Raw genomic sequence first — 21,597 nt, 5'->3', positions numbered from 1 at the left:
GTTTTCGCACACGGTTATCGTATGTGATCCATTTCTCATCTCCAGTCACCATCCGTTTAAGAAATGGGTCTATCTCATTTCGTTTGGCCAAAGCTTCGCAGATGGAAATTCGATCCATCATGTTTTTTTCTGTTAATTGGTGTGGCACCCAAACATCGAGCTTCTTTTTGAAACCAGCTTTATGTAAATGGTTTAAAACTGTTTTATGGTCGATTTTTAGCTCCTGGGTGATGTTACGATGGCTAACATGCCGGTCAACTTCGATCATTTCTCCGACTTTATCGACATTTTCGACGACCGGCCTACCTGTGCGAGGTGCATCTTTAACATCAAAAATTCCTAAACGGAATTTACGAAACCAAAATTGCATACAAACATAATTGGCTGTTACAGTATCGGAACCATAAACACCATTCACAATTTTAGCCGCCTTGCTTGCATTTTCGCCTTTGTCAAAGAAAAACAGTAAAATGTACCGAATTTTCTCTTTGTTCACTTCCATTTTCAACACGCTGTAACTCACAACTGAATGCACCAAACAAAAAACAGCAAAAAAAATTTTTTTTGCTGCGAAATGTCACCTTTCCAACGAGCAAAAATATGAAATTGTTTGATCGATACTTTACGAGAAATCTCCCCAAACTAATATTACATGATCGGTTTTTACTGAAAGCGGATTTTTCTCTTTGATCGACGACTTAACCTTGTCGAAAAATTTCCGATCTTGTTTTTTTATTGCGCTTCCCGCATCACTTTCTTTGCCTTTTTTTTCTAAAAAATGAGAGGATATTTAAAACTAATGGGTTTATATAAATGTATATATTACGACATATTGATGCCAATTTGTCATGTGGTTGATGTGTAGTGCCTCCGCTATTTGGTGACAGCGAACGTGCCAGTCTTGCTGCACCGGTTGAAAATTTGATCGATTTTTTCAATGAGTGCTAGGTGTATCTTTGAAATTTCCGGAACGCAATCGAGCACCCCACTCGTTGATTATGCGTTTATTCACAGCATTCTCACCGTACACTTCAGAATTTTCTTTTCTTTTGCAGCCTTTTTACTTTTCATAATAAAAAAGGATCACAAAGCGTATTTCTTCAGATAGTTCACTCATTTTCAAATCAATATAGTTTTTTACAAGAGCAAAGAATAAGAGAACTATCTTGAAAAAAAATATAAACTTAAACGCCACCTTTTAAGCACATGTTTGTTTGAGACAATCAGGTTGTGTTGCCCGATATATATGCATCAACATCATCAACTTTTTCTAATTTTGTAAACGTGGACATTATTTCTGAAGGTATTACTAACATCTTCATGGAATTATGAGCTAGGCTATCAACGTGCTGTAATTTGCCGCTGGAATGATGTTCGACAATATCTAAAAAGCCTTGGGTGGACATTATTATTTTTGAAGGTTCTGGTGGAAAGTCCTTCTTCGCTGGTGTGTGTTTCAATGTATTGCAATCTGTAACCGATTTAACAGTTTACAGTAACAAAAGTTTAACTTTTTTAGTGCATAATAACCCGCTTTTACTTCCATGATATAATTGGCAGTTTGCCTTCTTGGGGTGTCGTTTTTTTGCTTCAAAAAAATGTACGATCTATCTTCCTCTCAAATAATTGCAATCGTATTGCACTGAAACCATTTTTCGATGCGTGTATATGCAGTTCCGTTATGGCATTTATGTCGTATATACATAAAGCTTATTCATTTGTTAACGCTGTTTTAAGACTGTTGATTGCATCAGTTTCTTCTTATTTTATAGCTTCCTCATTTTTTTTAAGCTTTTGAATCTCACGATATTTATCCGCTTCTCCGGGGCTTCTTTCGATTAATAGCGATTCATATCTTCTAAATCCTCATTAGCTTCATCTTGTTTCTTGATTATGGATTCGTTTTTCGCAGTTTTCTCTTCTAAGACTTACTTCTGCAATGGTGAGTCTTTGTTTCTTTTTTCTACTTTTATATGGCGCTGCTTTACGCTCCTTTCCTTTTACTTTTATTCTTTTTCTGCATTAATTTTCATTGTTCTCTTTTCCTAGACATTTATCATGTTTCTGGTTTTCCAACTCGCCAGTAAAGGAGATTGTTGACTGTGTTGACTGTAGTTTTTCAAAAACATCATCAACCACCAGCCTTGGGAAGTTGTCTTTTAAAACCATTGCATTTAAGTGTTTACTATCAATTCGTAATCTATGTTCACTTGGCTTTCTTTTAGCTAGTGACACTACTTTTCGCTGGTAATATTGACGACCTAAGGAAAAACTGAGGCCCATTGATGGTGAATGAAAACTTGCTTATATAAGCAGAATATTTGAACAGAATAAGTTGGTCGAAAAGAAAGTTTAAGTTAAGAATATTGTCAAACTAAGTAAACTGCACATAATCCTTTCCTTAAAGAAATTGATTGTAAATAAAACCACGATCTAGTGATACGAACCGTATCAAGGAAAGGAATTTCGTAATTGTATTGGATTACTGATAGTCGATCCATTGTACCCATAGTACCAATTTTTTTCATATGAAATTGATTATTAGCTATAAATTATTATTAAGAAAACTGTAAGGAGATTGAGCGATACGCATCATTTAAGTTTCTGCAAGCAACTTTGCACAGATTAACGAGCTCGTAATTATATATACTTTAATTCAACTCAATGAAAATAAACAGCCCAAAGAGGCGGTTAGCGACATTAAAGCTTGTCTCACCAAGTAGTATGAAGAAGGAAATACCAAGAAAAAATCGTTTCACACGTGAAGGTAAGGATAAGAAGCCACAAATTTTCATAAGGAAAAAGAGATCGAGTGGCAACCCATATTCCCAAAGGCAAACAGCAAAAGTTGCTTTTGAACGGAATCAATTGATGGGAACGGACGCACAAATTGCTGGGTTTAATACATTATAGAACGATGACAGTAAGTTTTCAATATTGTCAGCAGAAAAATTGAGCATAATATATGAAACATGAGATTTAAATAGTAAAATATTGGTTTTATTAAAATTATACAATAAAGGAAATACAAATTGTTGGATAATACAGATCCTCATGTAAAGTAAAGGGTTGACAGCGATTTACAACTATTTCCGGGAAATCGGCAAAGCAATGACCTAGCCATTACAATTATGAGTACAGTTGTATTGAAGTGTATTGCCTTCACATAATTTATTGAAAAACAGAATACTTTTATCAGATGTTGAAGTTGAAGTGGAGACCATGCAGCCAGTGTTATGACTATAACTCCAAGTGATATGTGGCTTATTGAAGTCTCCCAACGCCATGAATATATCAGTCGGCTCACACTTTTCGGCTACGTCTCAAATGAGAGCAACATGTTTCTTATAAAGAGAGATATCCGCATATGGAGGAATATAGGAGCATATTACACATAAGTGTTTATTGGCAATTTTAAATAAATTCAATGTCGGGAGAAGTATGAAATACAATTGAGTAGAACGGCGTTGTAGCAGTTCTGACGATTGTAAATCGGGTGTTAACCAAGGTTCGGTGAAAACCAAACAGGAAAACTCCGTGCTCACTGGAGAGAATTTTTGAGTTAGGCCCCTAACATTTTGGTAAATAAAAGTTGTTGGGCCTGAAGGAACATTTAGGTTTTTGAGGGTGGAAGAATTATTATTACGGGGTCGATCATGAGAAATGAGTTCCTTTATTAAGGATCCAACTGGCCGCAATGCTTCGTTTAACAAAATTTCTGTTTGCAGTCGAAGCTAAGGTTTTAAAAGACGAGATAGCTCTAGATTGAAATGGAGCCAATTTGAAAATGCTTACATGCTTCAAATTGATGGATGAGACTTTTGCAGCTAGACAACTTTTTATGTTATACTCAGAGGTGTCAGGCGCCAGTCTGGACACGAATATTGCATTTCTGGTGGGTATTGCCGTCGGGCAGACATCATCTCTATTAGGAACGATAGGATTTGCAGGTAAATAGTTTTGAGTTGGCGAGAATATAGAGGGGGTGACTACACTTGCACCTTCAGTTTGTGCGACTTGACCAGCGTGTTGACAAGCAGGCACACCCGAACAGTCAGGGGGAGAGGGGGGATTTGTTATTTTTGGTAATAATTTTTGGAGATATAGACAGAATAGTGTGAAGGGAGGACGTCACTTCAGCATAGCTAAAACGGGGAGAGCTTCCAAGCTTATTTATAACGCTAACGTTCTTTGTGGGCAAGGATGGAGCTCATGCATGAGTCAAGGAATCAGACGAAGGTGAAGTACACTACGCTACACTACAAGTTGTTTTTTTACAGGCTTTAGGGAAGGTGAGTGCTCTGGGTAAAACATTGTTTCCGTTTTTCAAACTTTCTCCGCAATGTCACCAAATTTTTAATTAATGCAGGTTAACCATTCCTTGTCTCCGTGAAATGCTTACAAAAACCAATGTGCGCTTCCTACAGTCGGTACATGACCAAGGTAATCCTCTCGAAGGATTCAGAACTGCATCTGCAGCATAGCCATTGGTACTTGCACACTTCGTTGAACAAAAACGTTCGCAAAGCCAACAGCTAATGAATCGTTCAGAATCAGGGCCCGTTTTTGTTCGACATGATGTAAAAAAACACTCCATGTAAAGAGAAATAGACAGGATAGACAGTGAAAAAAAAAGTTTGTCACTTACACAAAATGATTTCGCAAATTAAACACAAGCATCACACTATTATAGACATAGTAAACAAAGGGAAAATTAAGAGAAGAATTGTGAACATGCAAAAAAAAAGAGAGTTACTGACGAGACCATTATATCTTGATCGAAAAAACCAAAATGAATATTAAGACAAAAAGTCCAATATATCTCAATTAATTTAAATACTTTTATACTTTTGTAATTAATTAGGATCTAGAGGCGAAAAAGGCAAAAAGGCAATAAAAAAAAAAATTGCAAAACACCGAATGTGTTCTGATGGGTAGTGCATATTTTAATACATATTTTAAACAAATTCTTGGTTTTCTATATGAAGGGCAATCCACGCGGAGTTAAAAGTTGCAGAATGTACATTTTAAATGAACACCAGAATGTTGACAAATTGCAACTGAGAAAAGACGTTGTAAGTTCGAGTAAACACTAAACTCAACGCTATTTGAATGATTGCATATGTTTAACTCTTATTTTCAGTACGATATTAATTGCCAATTTTATCATTATATTTATTCAGGAGAAAAGCAAATAATGTGTTTTACGGCAAAACAAAAGTTGGACAATTTTTTAAAATTTTAATTTTTCGCATTCGCCAGTTTTGTATACTCTATTGTACAAAATACATCAGATTTTGATATTACCAATTTTTTTTGAACAAAGTAAATAATTTCGAGGATTTGCTAATGAGTGATCTGAAGAACTGTATTACAAGAAATTAATGGACGTTCCTTCTCCTTCCAGAAGACATCTCTACATTTTTTTTTAAACTTGATATTTACACCTACGATTTAAGTTTAAAGATAAAATTTTTTGTCTTAATGTTCAGAGAGCCTGTAAAGTAGACAAATTTTGATCAAGATCAAATTTCGAATCTGTCTCGCCATATCTGTCCACCTGGACGTCGGTGTGGATGTATGTTATTGATACCTCATTAGAAAAATTCAGAGATCGGCTTTCAATTTTGCAGAAACATTGCAAATTCTTGCAAGGGTGTGAAGTTATATTTAAATATAACTAGCAAAGACACGAAATAAAATTTTTTACAGAGCTCTGTAAAGCCCTTAACAGAATTTTGTTAAACGAAATCTCGGAGGAATTTACCTCAAAATACAAGTAAAATAGAACTTTTCGCAAATTTTTTTGCAAATTCTTATAAACAAAACATGACTTTATGTAAATTAACTAATATTCGAAACCAAAACTTTTTTACACTATGCCATAAATGAGGTTGATAAAGCGAAAGTTTACGGAGCTACTGTGACCAAACCATGTCCCTTGAAGAAATGAAACTAGGACAGAATGAATCCTCTATTAATGGCCTTTCCAACGGTGTGCAGGTTATATTAAGTTTTGCCCAAAGAGTTTTTTTATGGGACCTAGGCTAACATATAAGCAAACTTTGAAATGTCGCTGTAGGCAAACCATGCCCTTTGAAAAAATGAAACTAGGACAGAATAAAATATGCCTGGCGGCTATTTATTATTTATTACATGTCTGGTTTTCTAACAAAATTTATATTATCGATCTAATTTTTGGAAAAAGGCAACTATGATTGCAACGCAATTATTACATCCCTTACAATTATTTTCATAATTTTCATTGACAGCGCTTAAAATATTGTGCATAGTAGTTGTACTGAAAATGAAAATTTTTATAGTAAAAAATGAAGCAAACGATGTAATATGCTAATATTTATTTTTCGCGCAAATGCATACGCAAATCTCATTTATATACCACGTATATTTCTCAATGCCGCTTTTCTAAATGTTCGTTATTTACGCATTCTCTGTTTCGCCCTCTCTCTCTCTCTCACCCAATTCCTTAAAAAAAATATTAGATCAACATACATGCTAGAAGAACAAAAACTATTTAATATATTTGCAAGAGCAATAAATCCTTCTGTTACCATTCGTTTACGCACAAACCCACGCACGTATGTAATGCAATGAGCAATGAGAGAGAAACATTTTCAAGCTCGCACATTTATTTTGAGCATTGTACAGAGGCAAGTAGTAAAAGAACAAAACAAAATCAGTTTAGTGTATGTATGTACATTTATATATTCATATATAGATTTTAGATACATATCGGCTTTAATACACTTGATAGCATAAAGTATGTCTACCGACTTTTTATTGTTAGCTAGTGAGGTTTTCTAATAAGATCTATACATTTGCTCTTATTTATGGAAAAGACAATAATGTCAGCAACGACAGTCATAGTTATTGTACGTCTTCCCTTTTTATAAATATTTTATTCTCTTCATTATTTGGAGACAAAAATATAAAATAAAAAAAAGGCGAAGAGAAAAAAACGTATATAATAACATACTGATGTTTATTGTTTGTGGTTACTGTTCCTAAAATATATATATTATAATAGCAAGCAAAATCAAACGAACGGACATTTGTTCGTCTCTGTAATGTTTGTCAGCCTGACCGCCGCTCATTTCGACCGCTGCCAACAGACCACGTTATTAATGTTGGTAATATTTCTCAAAGATTGTTATAACGTCCGCAGCGTTTTGTGTTTACACCCGTTTTGTTTATGTTTATAAATTTCATTGACAGTGCTTATAATATTGTATATAAATTAGTAGAAAACGCTGTAAACCGTGTAATTTCCTAATTTCAATTTTTAACGCAAATCCGAAAACAAATCTAATTTATATACAAAACCATGTGTATCTCATAATTGATAAAAATTATAAATAAAAATCCATATCTGATCTGACGCATTAAAACCTTCTTTATTTACGCATTTTCTATTTCGACCTCTCTCACTCAATTTCTTAAAAAAAATAGATCATCATGCATAGAAAAAAAAACGATTTAATATTTGCAAAGGCAATAAATGCCTGTTTACATTCGTTTACGCACAAATCAACGCAAAAGTACAATGCACTGAGCAATGAGAGAGAACCATTTCGAAGTTCTCGACTTTCATGGTGGATTAACATTGTTTCTCAAGCTGCCTATGTTATGAAAAGCAATTTTCAAAGTCCCATAAAAAGATGCTCAGAAATTACTTTCATGATATTTTTGTTTTACTCTCATGATACTATTATTTTACTTTCATAATAGCCCGCATTATGTTAAGTTTGGAAATTTTCAAAGTTAGCCTATGTTAGCCTAGGTCCCATAAAAAAATTCTTGGGGCAAAACTTAATACAACCCGCACACCGTTGGAAAGGCTATTAATAGAGGATTCACTCTGTGCTAGTTTCATTTTTTCAAGGGACACGGTTTGGTCACAGTAGCTCCGTAAACTTTCGCTTTATCAACCTCATTTATGGCATAGTGTAAAAAAGTTTTGGTTTCGAATATTAGTTAATTTACATAAAGTCATGTTTTGTTTATAAGAATTTGCAAAAAAATTTGCGAAAAGTTCTATTTTACTTGTATTTTGAGCTAAATCCCTCCGAGACTTCGTTTAACAGAATTCTGTTAACGGCTTTACAGAGCTCTGTACAAAATTTTAGTTTGTGTCTTTGCTAGTTATATTTAAATATAACTTCACACCCTTAATTCTTGCATGCAGGTTGGTGTTGAAAATTTTCCAAATCGGTCAAAGGAAGCAGTAAAGCATGATCTTAGTGCAAGTCTATTTCTTAAAAAAAAAGTTTGTGGATGTTTGTTTATTACTTGTAAATTATAAAGGATGTAAGGATGAAATTTCCTTAATTTATTTTTGCTAAGACCATAATATACATGTTGCAATGAATTTAATATTTTTGAGACCTATTTGTTTGGCAATTCTACTAATACATACATCGTCTAAGGCAGGGGCTAAAGAACCGAATCTTCAATTGTAGGTATCCCAGTAGAATAATGAAACCATTTAAAAAAAAATTGAAAGCAACACAATTTACATATTACAATTTTAAAAAATAGAGCAAATCCGCGACGTCCACACAAAGTTATAAGTGATCAATCTTTCATTTTTTCACTTTTTTGTCATTTCCTACTCGTTGCATGCAAGGTAAACACATACATATTATTCAAAACTATTCTGTATATTCCTCACATGACGATACCTTAGTCTAAAAACGAAAGAAACTGGCCGCGTTCTCATAAAGTTACAAATGATTTTCATTTTTCTCGCTTTGTTCTAAATAAAAGCTGTTAGTAATTCTAAAACTTCTAAATCTTTTAAAACTCCAGATATTGATGTACCCAAAATAACTTGCAACTTACCCTATCATGCTGTGGAAGGGGAAAGTCTGAATTAGTATGATAAAACAAATGGTGGTACATATACAAAAGCCGGATATAACTTTCTTAGTTGGTTGTTGTGATTTAGCTTAATATAATAAAAATTGATTACTTCATCCATCCTTTGGACTCCACAACTTCATTTCTGTTAAAGCCGAGACCGAATTCAAGACGATTACCGTCAACACCTAACGTCAAGAAAATAAATGAAAGATTTGAAGAGCGAATATCTTTGATTGACAATTAATGTTCCTGTTGATGCGATTTTCATTCTAAAAAACGTTTTGTGTCCCAAAAAAGGTCAACCTTGGATGGTTGTTTTGATTAATATAAGGTTTTTACATTAAAATTTTTGTTATAAAAAATCAAAGAGAATGAAATGCGAACTCGAAAGATTACGTGCTTTTATTCATTACCGGGACGTCATTCGCCTGAGTTAGTCCAGCGCAACTTCTGCTTGTTCAACAAACTCAGAGACAGGTCCCTTCTGACTTAATTGAGCAAATAAAACCATTGTCCAACAAACTATTTGGGTCAGGTTCAGGGGAACCTAGAAAATGATTTCTTATATTGTTTCGAAAATTGTTAGTAACGCTAGCATAAATCGATTGTGTGTGACGAGGAGTACTTTAAAGTCGGTGAAATTAATTTGGAAGAATAAATTAAGATTTGTCATTTTATAAACAGTTTCAACTTATTTTTTGGTCACGATAGTATTTATGTGTTTTAAGAAGCTTCAGACTTTCTGACTTCACAAAGCCTAAATAATAAGCATACAAATTCATTGTAAAAACGAGCGAGATTTAAGGAATCGAACCAAATTTATCCGTATATCATATTTGAAAACAATACTTAATTCAAACAATCATAATGTGATGAAATGTTGCTGGAAAATATAACAATATCTTGGAGTTATTAAAAATTTAAGCAAAAAAAATTTACAAATCTCTAAAACCCTTCACAACAAATTTTTTCAGGAAACGGAAAAATTATTTGGTACAGAAAATTTTCAGCAATTTTAATAATAGAGTTATAAAACCAAGATCGTTGGTAATAACAGATCATTATGAAATTCAATGAGTACATGAGATTTAGTTGACTTAACATTGTTTAAAAACTTGGTCCAGATGCTTTTCCATTTCCTGATATTCGCTTACGCATAGACACAATATACATACATCTATCCTAAACTAATATTTACGACTTTTCTTAATCTTTTCTTTCGCTAATTTCAGCTACAATCATAGTATATAAGGCACTCAAAGTGAAGGAAAATTAGTTGTAAGTTTAGCTTGAACGAAACCTATAATTATGAGAACATCACCAACTTCAACTACATCTGGCCGCTGCTTATTTATTTATAAATTAAGACCAATTGTTTATATAATTTTACATTTAAATATATATTTTTATCATATTGGTGGATCAACACACATAGATGTAAATGGTAAGTAAATGATCATAGATATACATCGACTTTTTAATAACGTACTTCTCTCTATACATATTCAATACGTTTGCAGATTTCGTAGGTATGCAAAGTAAACAGCAGAATCCATATTTCGATGAAATGAATACTACGAATGTAACTGCCGTTGAAGAGGAAACTGCCGTTTTAAAATGCCGAGTTAAAAATAAAGGCAATAGAACTGTAAGGAGCCCACTTTGTATTAAGAAATTTAGAATTCTTAGAGAATGCCACATTACGTTTATATATAAAGACCCCGACCCTTTCACGCTTTTTATATTCCATTTGTATAAAAGGTTTGAATTTATCCTGCGAGAAAGCTACTTTGACAAGAACTTTAAATATATAAGAGGAGTAAGTGCTACGACTTACGATTTCGGTGGTGATAATTGTGTTCAATGAAATTAATTAATATTTTCTAAAATACAAATACTTTTAAAATTTAAGTTACGTCCTAATTTGTACTCCTATATCTGTACTCGCTGCTTTTAATATAAAACGTATATAAGCGGAGACGTCGCATGTGTAGATTAAAATATTCCATGCTACAAATGTGTAAGAGGCTTTAGATTTGTATGATCCGTGCTTGAGAGATATGCATTTTTTTCCAGGTTTTATGCTCACAAAAACTGAAGCAGAATACTGACGGAAAGACATGGATTCAAATTAAAAAGTTATTGTCATTTTTATGTTTAGCATTTTGTAACAAGCCTTGATAATTATGCACTGTGAAAACGCCAGTATATCGAATAAAATAGAATAATTTAGCAAAAAAGAAGCCAACAACAAAATGCCCTGAAAAATTGATAGTAACGTTTCGCACGCTATATATCTTGAATATCATGAACAATTTCATGAAATTATATCGGAAAGCCCTCGTGAATCCCGATTGGATGACGAACGAACATAACCCTTACCATAATAAACCTAATGATTATAAACACATCACCAGCTTATGTAAAAAAAGTTATTCACCAGAACTGCTATTGATACAGGAGTTATCAAATGCGTTAATTAGTCAAAAATTTTTCACATGATTGTAATATAATGCTGGGCAAAACCTACTGTTAAGAAAAGCTGAAGATAAGCTAAGTAGTATTAGTGAAAGCTTTGTTAGATCATTGGGATATAACGCAAGTAAAATGTTAGTATAAATGCAAAAGCAATGTTAGAATAAACTTTGTCAGACATTTAAAATACAGAAAAGAAGGAATATGCTATTACGTCCAGAAGTACGTTATATTAGCTGGCGGAATTGCATTGCTTTTACAGGCGATCGCAAGGCTTACGGCATGAGTAAGTTATTCTCAAGAAAGCATGTTATTTATAACGCCAGTTAGATCGACAAATTTCATTAAAACAGTGAAGAATCAAGGCAAGTCGCCATTCCGGCCGCCAACGAGCTTAGAGAGTATTAAAGAGCCACTTGAGAAAAAATAACGAAAACGATTACTTTTAAAAAGCTTCACTAAGCTAAAATAAAACTGAAAGTTATGTTAAAGGGTAGATTAAAGGGAATTGATACAATCAAATCTCTTCTTTTTATATCACAAGCGGGAGAACGCTTGCGATACAAGACAATTTCAGCAAAACGAATTTCTGTTTTTTTAATTGATATTTTCTTTTATTTTATCGTTAATAAGGGGAGTTTCAATCAACATGGAGCAAAAAAAAAAAGAAAAGAAAAATAGATTGGTTTTAATTTTTGATGAAAATTAAATTTTTGATTGTTCTTTTTAAATTTTTTTTCGGTAGATGGCTGCACTGATAGATTTCTCTTAAAGTATCGATCAAACAATTTCCGATTCTGTACATTTACATACTGTACATTTCGCAGTAAAAAAAATTTTTTTGATGTTTTTTGTTTGGTGCATTCAGTTGTGAGTTACAGCGTGTTAAAAATGGAAGTGAACAAAGAGAAAATTCGGTACATTTTACAGTTTTTCTTTGACAAAGGCGAAAATGCAAGCCAGGCGGCTAAAATTGTGAATGGTGTTTATGGTTCCGATACTGTAACAGCCAATTATGTGCGATTTTGTTTTCGTAGATTCCGTTCAGGAATTTTTGATGTTAAAGATGCACCTCGCACAGGTAGGCCGGTCGTCGAAAATGTCGATCAAGTCGGAGAAATGATCGAAGTTGACCGGCATGTTAGCAGTCGTAACATCGCCCAGGAGCTAAAAATCGACCATAAAACAGTTTTACACCATTTACATAAAGCTGGTTTCAAAAAGAAGCTCGATGTTTGGGTGCCACACCAATTAACAGAAAAAAACATGATGGATCGAATTTCCATCTGCGAAGCTTTGGCCAAACGAAATGAGATAGACCCATTTCTTAAACGGATGGTGACTGGAGATGAGAAATGGATCACATACGATAACCCTGTGCGAAAACGATCGTGGTCAAAGAGCGGTGAAGCACCTCAAACGGCCAGGAAGGTTTTGCTATGCATTTGGTGGGACTGGAAGGGGATTATTTATTATGAGTTGCTTCCATATGGCCAAACGCTAAATTCTGCTCTCTACTGTCAACAACTGGACCGTTTGAAGATAGCGATTGACCAGAAACGGCCAGAATTGGCCAACAGGAGAGGTGTCGTGTTCCACCAGGACAACGCTAGGCCACACACATCTACAGTGACTCGCCAGAAACTTCGGGAGCTTGGTTGGGAAGTTTTAATGCATCCGCCATACAGTCCGGATTTGGCACCAAGCGATTATCATCTTTTTCTTGCATTGCAAAATTTCTTTAATGATAAAAAATTGGAATCTACGGAGAATTGTGAAAATCGACTACTAGAGTTTTTTGCAAATAGAGACCAGGACTTCTATGAGAGAGGCATTTTGAAGTTACCTTTAAAATGGCAACAAATCATACAACAAAACGGTGCATATTTGACCCAAATCGGACAATCCGAAGCATGTTAAATAAAGTCCTGAAGTTCATATAAAAATAATGGATTTCTTTTTCCCCAAACTAATATATGAAAATATTAGCTTAAATAACTTAACACAAACTCCGTCGACCGCTATATCAATCGATTTAACTAACTTAAACTGTTCTTGACAGATCCATTTTATTAATATTAGAAAAAGAGTAAGAACTTGGCCCGCTGAATGATCGAGAAATTCCACGATCGATATGTGGATTCTGAAGTTGGTTTTGCACAAAGCAGTTATTGAGCGCATTGACATCAAGGCTCAATAGCAAATATGCATCATTGGCAGCATTTTGGGTACTAAATGATTCACGTATTTTCTGAGTTCGTATTAGAGACAATTTTAGAATAGAATTTTTCTTTTTAGAACGCATAACAGTCATTGTCCGGTTACAAAGCTCAAGATTTGACTGCCAACTAGCCTTATTTTCTTGCTTAGTATAATGTTGACGTCCTATTAGGTTCCTCCCTGAAGCCAAGTTATGAATCGTATTCCATTCGCGATTTCGACTATGTTTGCAGTCAAAGTTTGAACTTTCACAGATTCTTCGTCATTTTCCCCAGTCAGGGCAGGCCACAGTTTTTTCTAGCATGACTTCAATGTGTATGGTTTCAGTTCTTCCAATGATTCTCTTATGTTTACGATGCATTTTGCTACGTCAAATTTCTTCCAGCATTCCATAACATTCATATCATAATTACATTCCATATTATCCTTTATGATTTTGAAGATTCGTCTAATGTAATAGAGTTTAAAGGCCTGGATTATTCCTTGGTCCATAGGTTGAAGCAAAGCCGTCGTGTTGGGAAGTAAAAATGTCACTTTTACGTTTGGACGCATAGTTTCAAGTTTACAGCCGCGAATATGGGAATTGGGTCGCATTTTTTTAATCCACGAATAGTGAAACCGCGAATAAAGGAAACGCGAATAAGGAGCTTTCACTGTATATATATTTCTTTACCCGTTTAAACATGAAATTCAACTAAAAAAAATTACAGTCGAATTCAGTGCATCTTAATAGAAAATCTTATGCTAATTGTTTTAAAACTAGTATGCTACAAAAAGGGAGAAAAAAAGAAGAATAATAATAGCAAAGTTTAAATATAAATTATAAAGTTAAAAACAATAATTCATGTATATATAAACAAAAAGAGAGAGAAAAAAAAAGAAAACAAAAGCATGTACACAGCTGGCACAGAAGCACACCCGCAACAAGAATAGATCCTGGTTGCTAGTGAACACCTAAACCATTGCAAACATGCGTAAGGTTGGCAACCAACACGATAACAACAATATTATTTTAAATAAAAAATGAGATATTAAGAATGAAATAATAGTTTAAGTACGACATAGCTAAATCGCGCATATTAAGCAAAGCTGCTTTAATAGACTTTAAAGCATCTGATAATGAGAATATGTGATAGACATCATTTAGATTTCTACAAGCAACTCTGAACGGGTTAAACCCCCCATAATTGTGTTTACATTGACTAAGCTTAATCAAGATAAAGTGCCTAGAGTAATGCGGGCGAGTCAATTGTATTATTTATTACTTTAATTAAGAAGGAAACCCCAAGAACAAATCTACGTTTCTCAAGTGAAGGTAAGGATAATAGAAGCAGCCTATTTTCTTAGGGGGGAAGAGAGGCAATCGGGTCCCAACCCAAAATCCTAAGGGCAAACAGCAAGAATTGCCTTTGAACAGATTCAATTAAATCTACGTAGCACCTATATGAAGGAAACTACACAACGGAAGCATACTCGAGTATGGGACTAACCAAACACATGTACAGACTTTTCGTAATGTAAGGATGATCAAGTCTTTGGACCACCTTTTTATAAAACCAAGCGCGAACCTAGCTCTGCTTAACGAGAGCTCGAAATGCAAGTTAAAACTTAGCCTATGGTCAAATAGAACGTCTAAATCTGTGATCGAATCGACGTACTCCAACTTATGCGAATCTATGAAATACTGAGTAATGACTGACTTTCTTCTTGAGAAAGAAAGCTTCTTACATTAATTTAGATTTAGTTTCAGAAGATTCAAAGAGCACCATGCAACCATTATTCAAGTCACTTTGAAGCTGATGTGATTGCGATTCTACAGAGAAGGAAGGAAACAGTTTCACGTTATCAGCGTACATTAAGATCTAGCTCGATTTAACCACCGAGGGCAAGTCAATAAAGTATAAATTAAATAAGATGGGTCTAAGTGGCTGCCTTGAGGTACGCCAGATGTCACGGGGAATTCATCCGAGGTAATGAAGTTTAACAAAATTCTGAATAATCTATTATGCAGATAAAGTCCTGAAGTTCATATAAAAATAATGGATTTCTTTTTCCCCAAGCTAATATTTACTTATTGGACCTTATTATACTATTGAACTTCACGTTTTTTTTTTTTTTTTATAAAAACCTGAAATTAACTTAGTTTTTCATTCATATCTACAGTTGGAACGAAATTTGATAATAAACTTTTATTCATAAAATTTTACACCTTAAAACTTGGTTGCAACACAACAGCCATCAGATTGTACTGATTTACATTATTACAGGATATCTTATAACAACGTTTCGATAAAACGCGAATGAGTTTTCGATGCAACACTGTACATATGTAAGCATAAATTATGACATTCTATATATGTATTTTAGGTTTAAATACAGCAGGGCGCGAATTAACCATGTCTGCGTACGATACTATTACCAACGACTGGAGTGGATATGGGTTTTTTCTTAGCAAATTAAGGACTTCTAATTACTCTTCGTAAATAAAGAAAATAACTAAAAACAGATATCCAATGGGAATTACCACTGCTATTTTTAAAGCAGCAATTATTGCAGAAGCAAGTGGGAATGCATCACTCACTCAAGTTATTTCAAATAATAAATTTTGCTAAGACCATCTCATTACATAAAATATTTAAATTATAAGTTGTTAAAAAACTTGGAAAATAAGTTTAGATTTTTACATCCACCGTCAAAAAATTGGGGGCTTATTAGGTACTAAATGCAAAAAATAGTTAACCCGAATCGAACCAGAGTAAGCGTTTGGGGCTCATTTGGACTTTGAACGTATGTACTTTGAGAATTTCATATTGAATTTCCAAATTTTTTTTTATTTTACTTTAAATCAACAGTTAACGACAAATTTTTGTAAATTTAAAGCCAGTCCTGACCCCAAATTAAACATTTTCGCTTTTGCAGCCGATTTCATTACAATGGGTCTCATAGGTTCACAATCAAAAAAGAATACTGTATGTAGGACAGAAAGCACTCAATATGTTGGCGAACAGTGTATGCCATTTTAGAATCAGCTATAGTATCACATTTAATAATTTCTTTACGAGCCATGAACTGAAGTAAAATTTATGCAGAACTCTTATGGCTGTTCTAAACATTTTTCTGACCGCAAGAAGTAAGCTATCGAATTTAAATTCAACAAAAACATTAGGAGCTCTTGTACGTTAGAAATTAATGACACGCTTACAGCGCAATACAGCTTGAGAACATCCTGCTTTCTGGATGTTATGGCCGTTTCTCAAAAACTGCAATAAAGGCGCTACAGAAGTTTCTACATGTATTCTACAAAAAAGGAAATAATAATAATCGATCTAATACCTGCAAAATATGAGGCTTTAATTCTTTTGTCTTCTTAGTCTTCTTTCAAATAAAGGTTGTGAATGCAAAAAATTCCCTCACAATCAAACATAATTTTCTTACTGGTTTTATTTTTAAAGACACTTTTATCATTACGTAATTCGAAATCAAGAGATATGTGGCCTGTGCGTAATGTTTTATGTTTACATGCAGCTTGTTTGGATAAATAAATACATTTAAATTATAAACAACTTTCAATTCAAGGTACAGAATTCCTTTTTATACATGTAGCATCTTTAGATAAATAAATGACATTAAAATAAAAGCACAGATAACAACATGTTATTATTCCTCTAATTCTTATAGAGTATTATTTGTTGCAAACACACTCGGTGCGGTTAGGGTCAAATACATATTACAAATTTTTATACGAAATGAAATAGAAGTAAAGAATGAGAAAATTCCTGGCGCGAGACCTACTAGCGTTTTGTCTATGTAATTGAAAGATTGTGCAACAAATGCTAATTCTAGAGAAAGAATATTATTTGTATATGGGATGTAAGTACATCTTTAAATTAGCCGAGTATATAGTTTGTTAAACTCCGCTTTGGAACTCATTTGTTCATTTTTGGACGTTCAAAATAAAAACAATGAGTGTCATGCCTCGGAGAATTACCTTTGGTTCTAAACTTGTTTAATATATGACCCACAATTTTCGTTTTGTTTTCTTCTATGCATATAAATAGTACTGCGAAATAAGAGGAGAGTATAATAAGAATTTTTCCGACGTGAATCTACGCAGTTTAAAGTTACTTCTTCTTTTTAGAAATTGTTTGAGCGCATTCAATAAGAAGGCAGCACCCAAAACTAATGTGTAGTACAGATACAAAAATTTTTCAAATTTGCCACCTGTTAACACTCTATAAATTTTAGTTTAAGTGTAATCGAGTGTTCGATATATGCCGAACAACATAGTTGGTATATTCGTAATTTAATTGGTTTACCCAACACATCGCTCAATAAGCTCGTTGGATTACGCATAGATGTCGCAACTATTGACGCATGTACATGATTTTTAAATAGCACTAAGCTTCAAGCAAAATGCGTCAAAGCTTGGTGACATCCGACCATTAGTTTACAAGTTACAGTTGCATTGGTGCCGTTTCTCTTGTTCTTGTAAAATAATGAAAAAATTTAAAATGGGTCATTCCACGGATTTATTAAATGATGTATTATGTTCATGATACTAAATACGAAAGATGTCGAAAAAATTTTTTTTTAGCAAATTCTTAAACGAGAAGACATATCTTGTCCGAAATATTTATTTTTCGTTCAAGAAACATACTTTTCAATAATGATTGTGTATATGTTTTAGGTATCGTGGATGCGCAAAAGAGATCTGCATATTTTAACTACCAATATTTATACGTACACTGGTGACCAACGTTTCGCTGTTGTTCATCCACCCGGCAGCGATGACTGGGACCTAAAAGTTGAATACGCACAACAGCGGGATACTGGTATTTATGAATGTCAAGTAAACACAGAGCCTAAAATCAATTTGGCCGTGGTGTTAGAAGTAACAGGTAAATATTGGATTTGACCTACTTAAAATAATTAAATGGCCGTACAAGCGAGAAATTCGGGTGGAATGCGATTTATGCTAATATTGGAACAAATAAAGCAATTTAGTAATGAACATTTCGTAGCTGTATTTTTTGTTTATAGAGCTAGTTCAGTATTAACCATAACATTTTTCTTTTCACGGGTTTCAGCACGAAATCATACCCTACGCGTTTAAACACGGTGTTCTCTATACTCTGCATTACTTATTATACAAGGCTGTATGAAATTTGTGTGGATGCATGCAATAGGACTTGAGATAGAGCAAACTTTTATCATACTAATCGATTAATAAATAATTATAATGTTGTCTGTCTGTCTGTCCCTCTTATTTTCTTTTGTGCGACCTATAGGCCGCGATTTTTGAGATATTTTAATAAAATTTAGTACAATGCCGTGTTCTAGCTCAAGGGTGAACGCTATTAAAAATGGTGTGGATCGGCCCATTTTTTCAGTCACTTCCTACATTTATTGTCTCATTTTGAAAAGTCGATATGTGAATAACTGGGTAAAAGCTCACCTTGAAAACCTAGCGTAGACATTTCTACTGCTTAATCAAACCTGTATATTAATTTAGTTTCTATGGGCCATTACTTGTTCATTTAAGGATTCTAAGCATGTGTTCATTGTTTCTTTCCTTAGGTTTGCTATTTTGAGAATAGGCTCCTCTTTGCGGTTAACCCGAAGCTAAAAGATTAGTGGGCAAGAAGTGTCGATCTTTTAACACATCTACGTTTGACAGAATGTTTTGCAATTGCAAGATACTGTTTACAGCAGATGGCCATGAAAGCGGTCTCAAGCGATTTCATGTACCTGTCGTCTCTACACCTTACGTCTTTATAAAGACTCCCCAAGGAACTGGGTTATACACACGACTTTCTAAAAGAGTGAGTGGTTCAAAATAGGAATTTAATTTGAAAATCATATTTAAATTTAAGAGCTTAATAATGCAGCTCCTGTACTTCTATTTATCACCTAAACTCTAGGTGTTTGCAGATGACGAAACCAGTGAATAAAGTACAATCTTAATCTCAGTAAGTGCTACGTTAATGTTAATAGTTACAAAGGCAATTTTGTTCCAACTCATGCTATGTCGATATATTTTGTTAGAAGCACAACAACAAATACAAGCAACAAATAAAAATTTTATCGACGCCGTGTAGGACAGACAATTCTTCCATTCAACCCTTTTAACTGCTTTCAGGTTTAGTTCTTAAATACCGTTTTAAGTAGGTTAAAGTTATTTTGCTCTATAGTTTGTACAATCATATAAGAGGATATTATTTCTTCTAAATGTTTGGCTACAATACAACCTTTCTTTCCATATCTAGTAGCACAAGTTACGATCATCAGCGAATTTTGGCGGAGACCAAAACTATATATCAAAATATTTGTTGACTCAGGTCTGTTAATAATAGCCACATGATAACATTTTAAGCTGAATGTAATGCCGATCGGTTGTGAAAAGCAATTTCTTTGGTTTCGAAGAAAGTAGTCAATCATTTACTTGCGAATTTTTCCATACGATCGCATGAGCATAAATTTGAATCGGATAGAAAGCACGTTTGGATCCATTTTACATAACATTGGCGTTAGAAAAAGGACAACGACTTAAAGCGAGACCAATGATACGATTGGAAGCACTCAGAGTGGACTAGATCAAGCAGCAGTTGTGAAAAAGAAAAAAAGGAAGAAATAGCAGTCAAAATGGCGAACGCGAGTTAAGAATGGCATTAAAAATCAGAGTTTCTGCAGAAAAAATCAATGCTAATTTAGTGTCAAATGAAAGGGCTAGAAACAAAGTGTAAGTAAAAAACATGTAAAGCCAAAATAGAAGTTCTGGAAGAAAAATGTAAGGCAGGAAGGGAAAAGATAGCTATGGCTTAGGAAATGACATAAACGCTTTAATACTAGAACTACCGAGCGGTCTACTTTTCTAAATGGCGATGACATGTTCTTAATTCTCAAAGGGATCAAATTGATCATCTTTTTGTCGCAATCACAAAAATTAAGATAGATAGCTGAAATTTGCCATCACATCCTTTGATGGATGTAGTCAGTGCAAATACATCGGAAATGTTTAAATTTTATGGTGTCTCTTACGTTCAACAATTAAACTACAAACTTTGCGTTGTGGCAAAGAAAAAGCTATTGAATGATGATGGTAAAGCTGTCAAAGGCAATAAAAATACATAACATAAATGTCACGTCCCATACCTAGATAATGCAGAATGATGGCCGTTTACTACTGACTATCTGCTGTTACACTAAAAACGATCCCCATAATTAGGCGCGGGTTGACTATAATTTGCGATAGACCCAGGCTATCGACACGAAGTAAGAATATCGAAAAATAATTCATTAGGTCAGTCACATGAGCATTACATTCTCTCACTAAGATTACTATAGGCATTTGTAAATTTAAACAATTATTTGGTCTCGGACGGCAATGCGTGAGGAAGCTGCCATCGGAGCAGGGCTAGTACAAACACTTCTATTTGCTTCGCTTCTGTGAGTATGAGATGGACTTTCTCGCAAACCATACGTTATTATTTGGTTTCGAAGGCTAAATACTAAAGTATCAATTTTAGACATAGACTGTTTCGTACAACAGCGGATTTCCGGTATTGTAGATTGTAATCAAACAACAGTAAAAAGTTCCTCCAAGTTCTGAAGCGGTACTATGGAGGAAAGTTATTAGAGATTTCGAGCTAAGCCGAACGTGTGTTCCCGAATTGAATAAAGGGCAATGGACAACGACATTATTGGAAAATCCTTTGCCAAAACAATCAAAAATTTAATTCCGGTCTAAGTATTAAATCTAAACCATTTTAAAAGAAAATTTGTAACAGATCATGAAGCAGGCATTCCAAGGATAAATTAAAGCGCACTATATGAAACTTCTTTAAAAAAACTGCCGCTGTTTTTGCCATTTCTAATGGGCAGAATATTAACAAATAAGAAAATTCATTTCGATTATGAACGAACCTTTTATACCCATTACTCTTATCCTAGGAAACGGAAAAAAAATATATTTTCATACTTTATAATATTGAGTAGGTGCGGCAAATTTTTCCTCTTTTC

General features: G+C 33.9%; 1 protein-coding gene across 13 annotated transcripts in view; it reads left to right on the top strand.

Moving 5' to 3' along the window:
• Positions 1 to 21,597, top strand: part of LOC119643796 (zwei Ig domain protein zig-8) — an 84,940-nt gene that overhangs the window by 22,368 nt on the left and 40,975 nt on the right. For 12 of the 13 annotated variants that reach the window (XM_038043288.1, XM_038043295.1, XM_038043292.1 and 9 more), the window contains 3 exons: positions 10,116 to 10,327; positions 10,404 to 10,531; positions 18,266 to 18,476. In XM_038043288.1, the coding sequence (XP_037899216.1) occupies positions 10,192 to 10,327; positions 10,404 to 10,531; positions 18,266 to 18,476 (475 nt within the window). In that variant the 5' untranslated portion in view covers positions 10,116 to 10,191. The remainder of the gene's footprint in view (positions 1 to 10,115; positions 10,328 to 10,403; positions 10,532 to 18,265; positions 18,477 to 21,597) is intronic. The other variant, XM_038043300.1, reaches the window with a different exon arrangement.

Source organism: Glossina fuscipes, unplaced genomic scaffold, assembly GCF_014805625.2.
Source record: "Glossina fuscipes isolate IAEA_lab_2018 unplaced genomic scaffold, Yale_Gfus_2 61646, whole genome shotgun sequence".
NCBI classification, from domain to species: Eukaryota; Metazoa; Arthropoda; class Insecta; order Diptera; family Glossinidae; genus Glossina; species Glossina fuscipes.
This window is presented reverse-complemented; position numbering and strand designations above follow the sequence as displayed.